The sequence below is a fragment of the Electrophorus electricus genome, chromosome 5, assembly GCF_041902795.1.
Source record: "Electrophorus electricus isolate QZ-2024a chromosome 5, ASM4190279v1, whole genome shotgun sequence".
Taxonomy (NCBI): Eukaryota; Metazoa; Chordata; class Actinopteri; order Gymnotiformes; family Gymnotidae; genus Electrophorus; species Electrophorus electricus.
The window spans coordinates 9,423,759-9,436,367 of NC_137501.1; the positions used below are offsets into that span (position 1 = coordinate 9,423,759).

At 40.8% G+C, this 12,609-nt stretch overlaps 2 protein-coding genes across 2 annotated transcripts in view; both read left to right on the top strand.

The window, feature by feature from the left end:
• cfap299 (cilia and flagella associated protein 299) overlaps nucleotides 1-5,776 on the top strand; it is a 54,399-nt gene extending 48,623 nt beyond the window's left edge. The window contains exons 5-6 of the mRNA XM_027028634.3: nucleotides 3,018-3,147; nucleotides 4,801-5,776. Of these exons, the coding sequence (XP_026884435.1) occupies nucleotides 3,018-3,147; nucleotides 4,801-4,896 (226 nt within the window). The 3' untranslated portion in view covers nucleotides 4,897-5,776. The remainder of the gene's footprint in view (nucleotides 1-3,017; nucleotides 3,148-4,800) is intronic.
• Nucleotides 5,777-7,776: 2,000 nt separating this feature from the next.
• Nucleotides 7,777-12,604, top strand: bmp3 (bone morphogenetic protein 3). The gene is made up of 3 exons (XM_027029269.3): nucleotides 7,777-8,406; nucleotides 9,225-10,114; nucleotides 10,772-12,604. Exons 1-3 carry the CDS (start codon nucleotides 8,124-8,126, stop codon nucleotides 10,961-10,963), a joined length of 1,365 nt encoding a protein of 454 aa, XP_026885070.1. The 5' UTR covers nucleotides 7,777-8,123; the 3' UTR covers nucleotides 10,964-12,604.
• Nucleotides 12,605-12,609: the final 5 nt, after the last annotated feature.

Consider the following 12,609-nt stretch of genomic DNA (forward strand, 5'->3'; position numbering starts at 1 on the left):
ACTTACGTACGCCTTTAGTCGCGAAACGAGGAGACGGCAAGCCCCGAGCGTCCGGCTGATCCTCCAGCCCAGTCCGACTTAAAAATGTAAAGCTTCTGGAACACTATTCTAACCATCTTTTCATGTTCACTGTTAAAATATCTCACATCTGTCCCATTGCTTCAGCCCAAAAGTAAGTGGTTCACCAACACATAAAAGTGGTCAACCCAAAAATGTTAATTGCTATATGGTATTTCAGTATAAATAGATGCTGAAAGCGCTGTCAAACCTTGTTCTGAAAAGGAGGAAGTGTCTATGTATCTCCATTCTAAGCTCCTTGTAAGATCATTTCAATTTTCATGTATGTTCAAACCCATATGGAAAGAAAGGACTTTTCCTTTTTAGTGTGGGTAGAGTCACAGTCGACCTTTCAAGACATTACCCAGCCATGGTGTGTTTGATCCAAACTCCAAATGGAGCATGGGCTAAACTTATGATTTCATGCGCCATTGTACTCCCTCTAGGCTCTGGTGAGAAGGTTTGCCATGTTTACTGTAAAGGCACTGGCAAACCCAAGTGGAGGAAGAAATGTCTGTCCTGTGAAGCAGGATGGCAAGCTGGGACCCTTCGAGGATGTTTTATCCAGACCATTGCTTTTTGTTTAGTTCCTATTTGCCCGTCTTTTCATTTGAAGCACACTTTGTTTGCTTTGGTGCTGACAGAGACTCCATGGTTTCTGGTCACCTAGAGAAGAGATGAGGAAGATGGAAAGTATACGCCATGTGTCTCCGCCCTCTCTCTCTCTCTCTCTCCCTCACTCTCTCTCTCCCTCTCTCTCTCTCTCTTTCTCTTTTTTTTCCTCTTGTCAAAGCCATGGTGATAAATTGGGGATATTTCAAGATGTTACCACGATGGGATGAGGCCTCCTGAATAGTTTAAAGGCAGACTCAAATCCAGCCCTCTCATTTTGATTTATTCATGTTGGGTGTGCAAAGCGGAACTAGTCCAGAAAGAGCCTTGAGGGGATACCAGTAGCAAACAGCCATACTCTATTTCTTCAAAGATCATGAACATTTATTGAATAATAAAGGAAGATATAGTATTTGTTAAGGAAGCTGTATTCTTGCACATATGTGTAAAACTGAGCTGTTTTAGGCACCCTGTAACTCTGTCTTGTCAATGTGTTTATTCATGATTTGTGGGGGAGTTGAATGCTTTAGCATCTAGAGAATATTTTTATGGCCATCATGCAAATGCCTGCATCTTTATGCCTCACCAGAGGCCGCTACTGAAACAAATCCACCAAAGTCTGACATATCAGCCAACCCAGCACGGAATCTGAGTTTACAAATGCATGGGGTAATTTATTCCTTAAAGGTCTGGGTCATTAACATCTTACATCTGTTGTTTATAACATGTTTGACAGTTAAGCAACATAACAGAACTACAAAACGTGTCATGCATTAGCTGAGCTCCAGAGCGTTATCATGACCTAGAATGATTTGCTTAATAGGCTGCTGGTCTCTCAGTGTGCCTCTCCCATAGATTTATAAAGAGCCTCCTCCCTGAGGTCAAATTTTGTTCTTGGACCACAAACTACTGCTTGGGAATAGCTGAGGTCCACTTGTGCAACCCTCAGCGCCTTAAAGTGTGACATTTGGAGCTGTGATTCTGCAAAGCAGCTGTCTTCCAGTGCTTTAGCTAGTGATGAGAACCACGAACAGTGGCCAGCCTGTCAGTGCTGGACCACGCAGACCCAACAGCACCACTGTGACTTCTGTTAGCTCTCATTGTGCGCATCAGTAAAAAATCAGATGTGTTCCCACTGCCACCTCAAATAGGCTGCTGCGGTTTGTGTCGTAGCGTGATTGCTACCGACAGTGGAATTTTCAGGGGACTGTCGTGGTTGCCGCGGGTGTTTCGGCAGCTGGTGCTCATGTGAAACACAAAGTTTGAAATTGAGTCAAAAGCTCGTGTTTAAAAGTAAACTTTTGAAACTGGAGATGTGTTTTCAAACATACCTGCACATAAGTTTCTGTATCCAGTTACTAAATGTAGCATTTATGCAAAAGTTTGATCCACTTTACAAAAACTGGAAATTGGCACTGACACTTTTGTGTTGGGGAAAAAAATTATTCTAGATTTAAATGGAAATGCTTTTTGCACGTTTTTGTTTTCAACGCCCCCATCCCCCAAATTACAATGGAACAATCATATTTTAATATCTTCCATTTTATGGTGTAGCTGGGATTTATTTCACAAGCAGATGTTATTGGATCACACACTGTGCTCACTGTGGCCTCTGTTAAGAACCAGACTCGTGTTGTCATTGTTTCTGCTGCACTTTCTGTATCCTTAAACTATCCAGTCAATATGAAGAAGCCTACACACTTCAGTCTAACAATGTGTCTTCGTACACTTAAGTCATATATGCTCAAGTCTAAACCAGCCCCATGGAAATTCGCTATCTGCTTTCTACCCACCCTTCAGAACTCCTTAGGAAGTCCAAAGCTAAATTCATTTTGTGCACACTAAAAGCATCACATCTTTTTCAACATATTAAGTCCTTTAATATTTTTTATTCACCTTTGACCCTAGTGTGCACATGCAAATGTAGTGTGTAGTTTTTAGACTTATGCCCGATATCAGTAAATAGAGCAGGAAAGGTGGTTTCAAACAGATACCATATACCCCATACTTATTTTGCTAGCTAGAACACTGATGCAATTACTGATTAGTTGTTAGTATTATTTTAAAACCAAGCTTACTTGCTTGTTTGTTTGCTCTTTATCAGGGTTATGGTACAGCCAGCCAATCCGCATCCTCATTTGCCCTGTTGCATTATTCTTGGCATTTTCTATGATTAGCAATTTATTTTTAAACTTAAAAGTTTTTAACTAAATCCGTTTCAACTGCCTTCTTCCTTAATATACATTATATGCATATTTAAGACAGTATTGTCTCCAAGTATTAATTGGTGATCATTATTACAAATGGTCAGATATTTATTTCAATACTTCCAATTGTCTTTTTTTCAGTTTCTACAATTGGAAAACACAAGTATCAGTATCTAATACCACTGCAAACTACCAGGTGATTGCAGAGAACTCAACCAGTTTACTCTTCCAGAATAGGAGAGACCGAAAAATGGTGAATGTTGACCCAAAGGTAAGAATGTTTGCTATGGATAGCATATGTGCACTCCCCTTGTTGAACTGAACATGCAGTACTTTATGAGCTCAATAAGCTAAAGGTAATTTTTGAATGAAAGTCCAAATAAATATGGTTTAAATAAAGCTTTGTGTCTTATCGCTGTGTGCAGAGCACATTTTTTCTTTTGCTTTAACATAAAGCTGTCAAAAGTTGACTAAATGATAAAAGAAAATTGAACTTGCTTCTTGGCAGTTCTAGGAAACCTTGGTAATTGCCTAATATAAAAATGTCAAAAGGTGTTGTGAAATGTTTCAAACAGTATTTTCTGTTTAGCTTTGAACAGAATAAGATTAATACTACTCCTTTATTGTTAGACATCACATGTGATGTAGACAACCTGACCATTTTATTTTAGTTAGCCTTGCTTTGCGTCTGAAAACATTTGTTCATTTATAGTGAATGATATAACTACTCAGATGCAACACCTGATAACCTGACACTAACCCGAGCACTTTCCCAGACTCCACTCTGCTCTGATCACTTCTAAAATGAAACACCACAGAACGCATGGCGGCAGCCACCCAGGCAGCGCTGCATTCGGGCAGGGGTCCTTAGGCAAGCACATCCTCCTCTTGCCCACGCCGGCCCGGTCCCCCCCGTCTCACAGGCTATTTTAGTGAGCTGGTGGCATTGCAGACTCGGGACCGCTTTGAACGTGAGCTCGCCCAGGCTGCCTCGCCGAGGGCGAGATGGCAGAGGCCAATTCTGCCTGTGGTCGAGCACACCCCGACCAGGCCGGCTATTTAAAAAAATGAGGGGGAGGCCGAGGAACCCGGACGCTTAAACCGCCCGAACGGCCAGAAGCAACGCGGGCCCCTACGAGCCATGACCTCATTGCCCATACATGCCAGTGCCTTCAGTCAAAATGGCCAGATCGTGGTACATTAAATACGGGGTTTGGTTGTTTGTTTGCATTTTTCCTGTTTTCAACTTGACCCCGTGCTGGGGACATCTCGGCAACACCTCCTTCTTTTCCACCATGCTGCGAGAAGTCGCAAATGCACGTGTTATCTCTGGCGCGTGGAGGTTTGCCTCAGAAGCACCCAGATGTCATATATCAGGAGTCAGCCAGCTTGCTTGTTTGTTTGCTCTTTATCAGGGTTATGGTACAGCCAGCCCATCCGCATCCTCATTTGCCCTGGTTGAACTCAGGGGGGCAAAATGGGGGATTTAATAAATCACTGGTGTAGAAGCTTATCAGCAAGTAGTAGTATAAAAGTGTAGAGAGATAAAACTTTAAAGGTTAGTAAATTCCATTACCCTGAAATCTTTTGACACGTTTTTAATAAGGGATCACAACTATAGAGTTTATAGATTTTTCTTATGGGGAGCTTTGAGGTCATCCCCAGACTATTTGAAAACAAATACTTTAGGTCTCTCTGAATCAGATACTTGGAAGGTTCAAAGATTTTACATAAAAACCAGAGAGTATATGACAATGAGCTGAAGCCTACCAAATCACCTGTACAATGGAGATAGAATTATTGGTCTGTACTCTCATTTAGAAACATTTTGCATTAGAAAACAAAAGGTCTATTTCAAATGGAAACTATTTTTGTATTAATTGTTTTAATGTAGCATGACTGATATTCCTTCTTAACTCCAAAGGCATCACCTGGTGACAACTCATCCAGAAGCCCCATCCAGTCCGACCTCTATATGCACGTTGTCATCTTTGACCACATCACCAGAATGAAAGTCTAGGCTGTTGACTGCATCTGCAATTAAAGCATGGACAGCTTCTAATTTCATCGACATAAAAGTTGTTTTAGTCCTGCATCTTTTCACATTCCTTGTAACATGTGCAACATCTGGATGCTGGGACCGATGCAATGGTGGTCTGTTTGGACTTTGAAATGAAGAAAAGAATAAAAAAAAAGTTCATTGTTTAGATTCACCTAATGGTTCTGGTCATACATGTGAACAATTAAAGAATATACAATGAGATATTGCTTTTGTTAGACCAATAATTCCAATATGGAATTAATCGCGCTCACCATCTCCTCATATATATAGGATGTGTCATCCCTTGAAAGCACGACTCCTTTTAGTTGTGTCGAGTCCTTTTAAAATAGAGCTTGTCATAAAGTCATCTAAATAGAAACCCATGTCCAGTGTGAAGGATGATGGCAGGAGACAGAAATCATGTGAGGATCGTAGATTCAAAGAGAAGCCATATTTATCTGGTATGAAATTGAAATGCACATAAAAGACAGTGTCTTCCTAGTTACTCGCCTTAGTTTTGCTATTTATAAAACCGACCAGTTTGCAGTTTTGCAACATGTTGTGATTCTTAATAAAATGTTGATACAAAATGTTTTGATACAACATAAATTTGCATATCACTCAACTTTGCTCGGTCTTGCTGTTGATCCAGAAACTTCAACCCAACAATGAGATCACAGCTTCTGTGTGATATTCTGGTTGTGTGATGTATTTTTTGTAAAACCGCTTATAAATTCTGTTTTGTTTGCATAAAATGCCCCCACCCCCCTTTGCATTATGATGGATAATCCTTGCTTCAGTTTCAACTAATAAGAGCTGTTGATTTCCCAAATAAAAAATAAAAACCAGTTCAAATCTACTTGCCTGCAGATACCAGACTGGTCCACTTCGGTGCTACAGGAATGACCCAGTACCCGTTAGTTGTATCATTTCCGCTGACATTTTTAAAAAATATATCTACATTTACATTTATGGCATTTAACAGATAGCCTTATCCAGAGTGACTTACAAAAGTGCTTTGTGATTTACTCATAGAATACGTCCTAGCCAGTACAGCAGGTTAGAGTCCAATATACCAATGAACAAGAAATACAGTGTAGAAATACAGAGATCAATGCTTGATGCCTAGAAGTACAAAATGCATAAGATCTATGTTAGACAATGATAAGTGCAATAAATAATAAGTACTAGTTTCAGTTAGTCAACATAGGAGCAGGGTCAGTGGTCATTTAAATATTCCATGAATAGATGGGGCTTCAGTCTGCAAGGGACTCTGCTGTCCAGACAGCTATCAGAAGTTCATTCCACCATCTAGGAGCCAGGACACACAATAATCTCAATGCTTGTTTTCCGTGAGACTTGAAGCATGGTATTTCAAGCCAAGCTGTACTTGAGGTTCAAAGTACTCGAGGTACTCGATTTAAAGATCTCTTCCACAGCAGATGTTGCAAATGTGAGTTCTCCTGAGTGTTATACTCAACTAATGTGTTTAGACGTTCCTGAAGCTTACATGCTGTTAAGGTAAAGCAGAGCTTAACTAAGACCAGCAAGTACTGAATTAATCATGAACTATGTATCACTGAATTCTTTACATTACTAGATCATGAGGTATGACAGTGTAAGCTAGACCATGTTTCACATAGAATATTTAATTTCACTTTAGGGGTCAAGTTCACTCCTCGATTTCTTCACAATAGATTATAACTTTGCAATCAATTGGATGCCCCTCATTGGAATTCCACACATCCGGTTTTCATTTAATAACAGGAAAGGCTTTGAATGTTTGGTGGTAAAGAAACTTTGCACAGACAATTAAAACCTTTACCTCTGTTATTCAGCCACATGAATGTAGGGTGTGACTATAGTCCTGACACTGACATTGAGCATCAAGGTTGGGTTATTCCAAGACCTACAAACCAAAATGGCACGTCCTTCTGACAAAAGGCGAGAGGAAGACAAGTGTAAGTTCCTCTGTGTGTGTGTGTGTGTGTGTGTGTGTGTGTGTGTGTGTGTGTGTGTGTGTGTGTGAGAGACAGAGAGAGAGAAAGAGAGAGAGAGAGAGAGAGAGAGAGAGAGAGAGAATGAATATAAGGGAATTACATAATTATTTCAAACAAGCAGTGGCATATAAATATTTAGCATAGTACATGTATTGAAATGACATAAATCCAAAAGTTAACCAGCAGGGTATGTATTCCACCCAATATATATTTAATTTATATATTCATCTGTGGTTTTCACTTTAAGTGGGTTCCCCTAGATCTCCCAAAATCTTAAAACTAATAATATATTTAAAAGTAATTCCCCTGGAATCAGATGTCTGGGAAGATGGATGGGTCACTTCCTGTTCCACTAGGCCTGAAAAAAGAGGTAGTGACAGGAGGTAGCGAGGGCCTATCCACGAGCCCGCACTGGAGGGGACGCCACGCGCCATCCGGATCGCACGCTGCCCTACAAGGTGCGCATGCTCAGTAACACTGAATTCGAAAACGGGTCCGAGAGCCCTTAATGCCCCATATTATCCTTTTAATTCATCTTACTAGAATAAATTTCAGGGATCGTGCTTTATGATATTCAAAATACGCTCGTGCTGATGCGCGCAGAAGACGGTTGACTGTTAAAACGACATTTAAAGGCGTAACTTACAAAAAATCTGTTTTGACTCATAAATATATTGATTGATCGTTCCCGTTACCTTCATAATTACTGGACAGGCAGCCAATTCGATTTATTAGACTTATTAGACTTTCTGTAGTTCCAGTTAGATCTCTCTCTCTCTCTCTCTCTCTCTCTCTCTCTCCCCCCCCCCCCCCCCCCCCCATATCAGCATGCCGCGGTGTAGAACGCAAGAGGAATATCCAGCTGCTCCCACAAGTCCTATATATCACCAGCGCGGCATGCTTTACCTTCAATGAAAACCGAGAAGGGATACGATTGGCTGTCCATTCTGCCCAACGTCGAGATACAAAACCAGGAGACGCCTCTACCCCTCAGGACTTTTAGCTGCACGCAAGGTACAACACTCACTCGTGGAAATCACACCAGCAAAGTTGGGTTTTTTTTAATTTACTGCATTTCATAATTTGTTACCACGCTTATGTGATGGTATCGCCTTCAAGAGACAGGCGTGCATTGCAACCACAATCTATAGCGACAGAATACTGTACCTAGATAAAACCTCCCAACTGTCAGGCACCTTTGAAGTTATGGATCGTTGTCAGCGAATGTTTGTCCTTCTTCTGGGATGGAGTTGTCTGTGCTGTGGATATTGTGCTGTTCTGAAAGATCACTTTATCGGACTAACGAAGGACGTGGAATTTGGGCATCAACTAGGCATCGAGAATAAGCATCATTCTAAGAACACGGCACGCGGCTTTTCTGCGCAGGACACGGTGTCAGAGCACATGCAGATGCTCTACACAAAGTACAACAGTGCAGGATTTCCCATGAAAGACGGGAATACAGTCCGCAGTTTTAAAGCGCATGCCGGTACGTACTGTAATCCTTTTTAATCTTAAAAGGGGAGCAGGTGTGAATTTTATTTCTGAATGTATGATTACTGGGGATCACGTTGGACTACTGATAACAAAAGTAAATGGTCTTGATTAGTTCTGCTTTGCAGGGCCTTTTAGTGCATTTGGTGGAAGTACACCTGTTGGAATCGCACGCGGCAGCAAAGTATGAGAGTAACGCTACACTTGCTCTTGGTGTAGTTAAAAGATTCTCACCGAAGTAGAAATGTGATGGATAAAGGAAAAACTGGGAAATCGGTCGATGTAGTAAGTTGTAGCGCGTGCAGTGTTATTTATACAGATCCCTATGGTACCTTTGCCCTCTTCGTCATGCGCAAAATTTATTAACCATACATTTTTCAGATTTAAGGGTTTAAAATGTAGAGTGTAGATGTAAAACTTGTAGAAAATATATGTTCTTGGAGTGTCCTTCTATGCTGGCATGACAGAGTGAACTGTCAGGAGATGTAAGCTGCAGAAAGTTTCAAAGCTGCAAAAGCGCGTGCCACTACGCCCACTGAAGTTCTGCCCTCTACTGTTGACTTCTGACACTGTCATTGATAACGCTACATAAAATACTTGAAGGCAATGGATCTTAAAATATTCAAGGATCAAAGCTCTTGACACAAGGCTCTCAGAACAACAAAATATTAGCGCCAGATTGAAATTGATAGAATATTAGCGAACATTAATTAGTTATATTTTGGTTTAAAAGTTGTGATCATAATTAGAGTCTAAACTGGCTATAAATTGGCTATAGATGTATTCTGTAATAATTTGTCTGTTTTCAACCAGGCACTATCAGCAATCAGGAGCTTCAAATCTTCAACCTAACTTCCCTAACGAAGTCAGAAGATGTTCTTTCAGCAACTTTGCACTATTACATTGGTGACGTGCAGGGCAGATGCATGCGGCCCAGGAGTTGTGCTCGCCCCAGTGTCAGGCGGCAGGCCCACACTCAGCTCAGCATCTGGAGCTTCACTCCTGCAGACAACAGTGTCAGGAGTCTTGGACGTTTCCTGATCAATGCTTCCTCGATGTACCGGGACTTCACGTCTTGGCAGTGGAAGGACATCACCAACGTGGTCAACCAGGCGAAGCATAACGGTGAGCTTCTCATCGGCATCACCATCGAGTCGCAGGGGCGACAGCCTTGGAAGAGGCCCCTGCTGGACCCTTCCCCCTACATCTTGGTTTATGCCAACGACTCGGCCATCTCTGAGCCCGAAAGCGTGGTGTCCACTCTCCGGAGACACAGAGGGGGCCTGGTACCTGGTCTCCGCAAGCTCGGACTACGGAACCGCAACGCCTCCTCGCCACACAGGCTGAAGCGGTCGGCCGACGTTCTCCTGCCGCTACAGAACAACGAGCTCCCAGGTCCGGAGTATCCATACGAGGCGCCCAGCTGGGATGAGACCACATCGTACGAAGAGGCCGGGAAGAAGCCGACCAAGCAGCCACGGAAGAAGCCCCGCAGGAACCAGCAGCACAAGAACGCACTTCTGCAGTTCGATGAGCAGACCATACAGAAGGCCCGCAAGAAGCAGTGGAACGAGCCTAAGAACTGCGCTCGCAGATACCTGAAGGTGGACTTCGCCGACATTGGGTGGAGCGAATGGATTATCTCTCCCAAATCTTTCGATGCGTATTACTGCTCAGGTTCCTGCCAGTTTCCGATGCCTAAGGTGGGTCAATTACATGAGTACTGCATCAGTTTGTATCTGCCTGTTTTTTACTGTTACTGGTTTTTCCTCAGAGTTATTTATTTATTTATTTTTTATTTTTTAGTTGTTTTTTTTTTACACCTCACCTCATTTATTCTGGGAAACGGAACCTTGCTCGTCCGGATTCAAATAAGCTAATTTTTGTTCTGGACAACATTGAATGACTGAGAGGGAACACATGTTGCTTTTGTCTTTTAACACTACAGGATATATGATTCATTTAGTATTTAGTGATGCACCACTGGAATCAGAAAGCTTCAGGGTATGCTTCTCGTCTCTAAAACATATTTGCACATAACCAGGGAAAGGGGGAAAGGATAGTTGGCTCCCTCCAGTGGTAGGATAATGTATTTAAAGTTTGTGAAAAACTGGAAGCTGTTCAGAGAAAACTGATTGTTTTACAAAACAGTGTTTCTGTGTTAGATCAGTGAAGATCTTTTTTGATTAAAAAATAAAAAATAAAAACATGAATAAACAGAAGCCATTGAAGTTAGCAGTGTGCACATGACACATCGATAGCCACTTTAGGAGTTTGGGGTGACGTAGCACTTTAAGCCAGGTGGGCAGGGCCATTACTGTAAGTGCATCTAACTGTTACAGCCTTTTCTCCTCTCCCAGGCCCTGAAACCGTCGAACCACGCCACCATCCAGAGCATCGTGCGGGCTGTGGGTGTGATCCCTGGCATTCCTGAGCCCTGCTGTGTTCCAGAGAAGATGTCCTCCCTCAGTGTCCTCTTCCTCGACGAGGACATGAACGTGATCCTCAAGGTCTATCCGAACATGTCTGTGGACTCCTGTGCTTGTAGATAACGCTCTTACAGTTTTGTCCTTCAGAATCTTCCCCCCACCTGGCCCCTGTTTTGCACTGGACAAAAGACTATATCCCTATAGCTACCTGTAGATGACTTATTCCATTACATTATGAGGATGACTGTCTTTGGTTGGGGTTCTATTTGGGGGGTTAAGCTTGAAGTCTGAGGGTGCACCTCAAGGAAACTGCACAAGCTCCCTTGTTTTCAAGAAGTTTGCAGAGTCACCCCATTGAACAGTTCTATGTTGAGATGGTGGTAATGAACTTCTGAAGAAACCTCTCCTTTTTGTGCATTTTCCTTTGATGAGTAGCTTTTGTGCTTGAGTGTGTGCGTGGGTGCGTGTGTGTGGTGAAGGTTTTTAGAACAAACATATGCTGTCAACCAATATTAATTAAACTCTGTACAGTTTTATTTTGCTCTCATTATTATGCGCATATGTCTATATTATATTATACTATTATGTTAAAATATGTATTGGCAAATTACTTTTAATATTCTTATCTATTGCTGCTATACACAAGAGGTATATTTCATTTCAATGCCAAAATATGGTTCAGAGGACTTTTCTTTAAAAAAGTATTCTCTGTATTTTTTACATATACTTTTAACAACAATTAAATGTATTTTGTACAATAATAATTTACTAAGCTATTCAGAGTAACCATTGCTTCTTAATGTTTCACAAACTATTCTTAATCTTAGTATCCTGTATATTTGGTAAATCTAGTTTTTAAAAGTCTTCAACTCCAAATAAATAAAGCAATATTTATTTATACTGAAGAATTTTGTAGGCAGAATTAGTGTAGGTAGGGCTCATTAAAGGAAATATGAATCAAATTAACTTTAACTGTCATAATAACAGTGGGCGTGTATACAGCACATTTATGTCATATGTCCTACAGTGACATACAGTATTCAATCTGGTTCCAGTCTGATTCCTATGGTCCTTAATAATCTTTTGTGTAACTATATATATATATATATATATATATATATATATATATATATATATATATATATACTATATACACACACACACACACACACACGCATATACATACATACAAAAATGTCTAGTATGTCAAGCTTCCTCTTGACATTTCCCAATGGCTCACCTGTACTTTTTACTGTTTATTTTAGACTGCAATAGTAAATACCAAGAAACCACTATAACGTGACAGAATATGGAACTTGGTGTCATATCAAAATAGGAAGGGCAGAAAAAATCCTCAAGTCTTCCACTGTGTGTGACTGTCATTACCGAGACCCACTGACATTTCTAGGCAGGTAACGTTCCAAAACGTATTATTCATGTGAACTTAAAAAAAAGGTAATAAGGTCAATATGCCAAGTAACTTGTGAACAAATGTAGTAATGATAAAACATTTGAAAATATATAGGCCTTTATCTATTTCTGGGACTTGTTTGTAACGCATGATTTATGTTATAAAGATGCGTACAAAGGTATTCAAAAGTGCCTTGTCAAAATGAAAAGAAAAAATCTGCCTGGGGAAATGTGTGGTCAGACATAAATATTGTGTTCACATTTCAGGAAAGTTTGCTTTGCTTAGAGTGTAATATGAATATTTAACTCTTGTCCATAATGCCAAACAATAATTCAGTAATTTGATATAAATGTTTATA

What these genes read in the sequence shown, in the direction of transcription:
- bmp3 (XM_027029269.3), top strand. Translation starts at nt 8,124, where the DNA reads ATGGATCGTTGTCAGCGAATGTTTGTCCTTCTTCTGGGATGGAGTTGT. An exon ending in CAGTTTTAAAGCGCATGCCG is followed by an intron (nt 8,407 to 9,224) that starts GTACGTACTGTA and finishes GTTTTCAACCAG; the next exon opens with GCACTATCAGCAATCAGGAG. An exon ending in GCCAGTTTCCGATGCCTAAG is followed by an intron (nt 10,115 to 10,771) that starts GTGGGTCAATTA and finishes CTCCTCTCCCAG; the next exon opens with GCCCTGAAACCGTCGAACCA.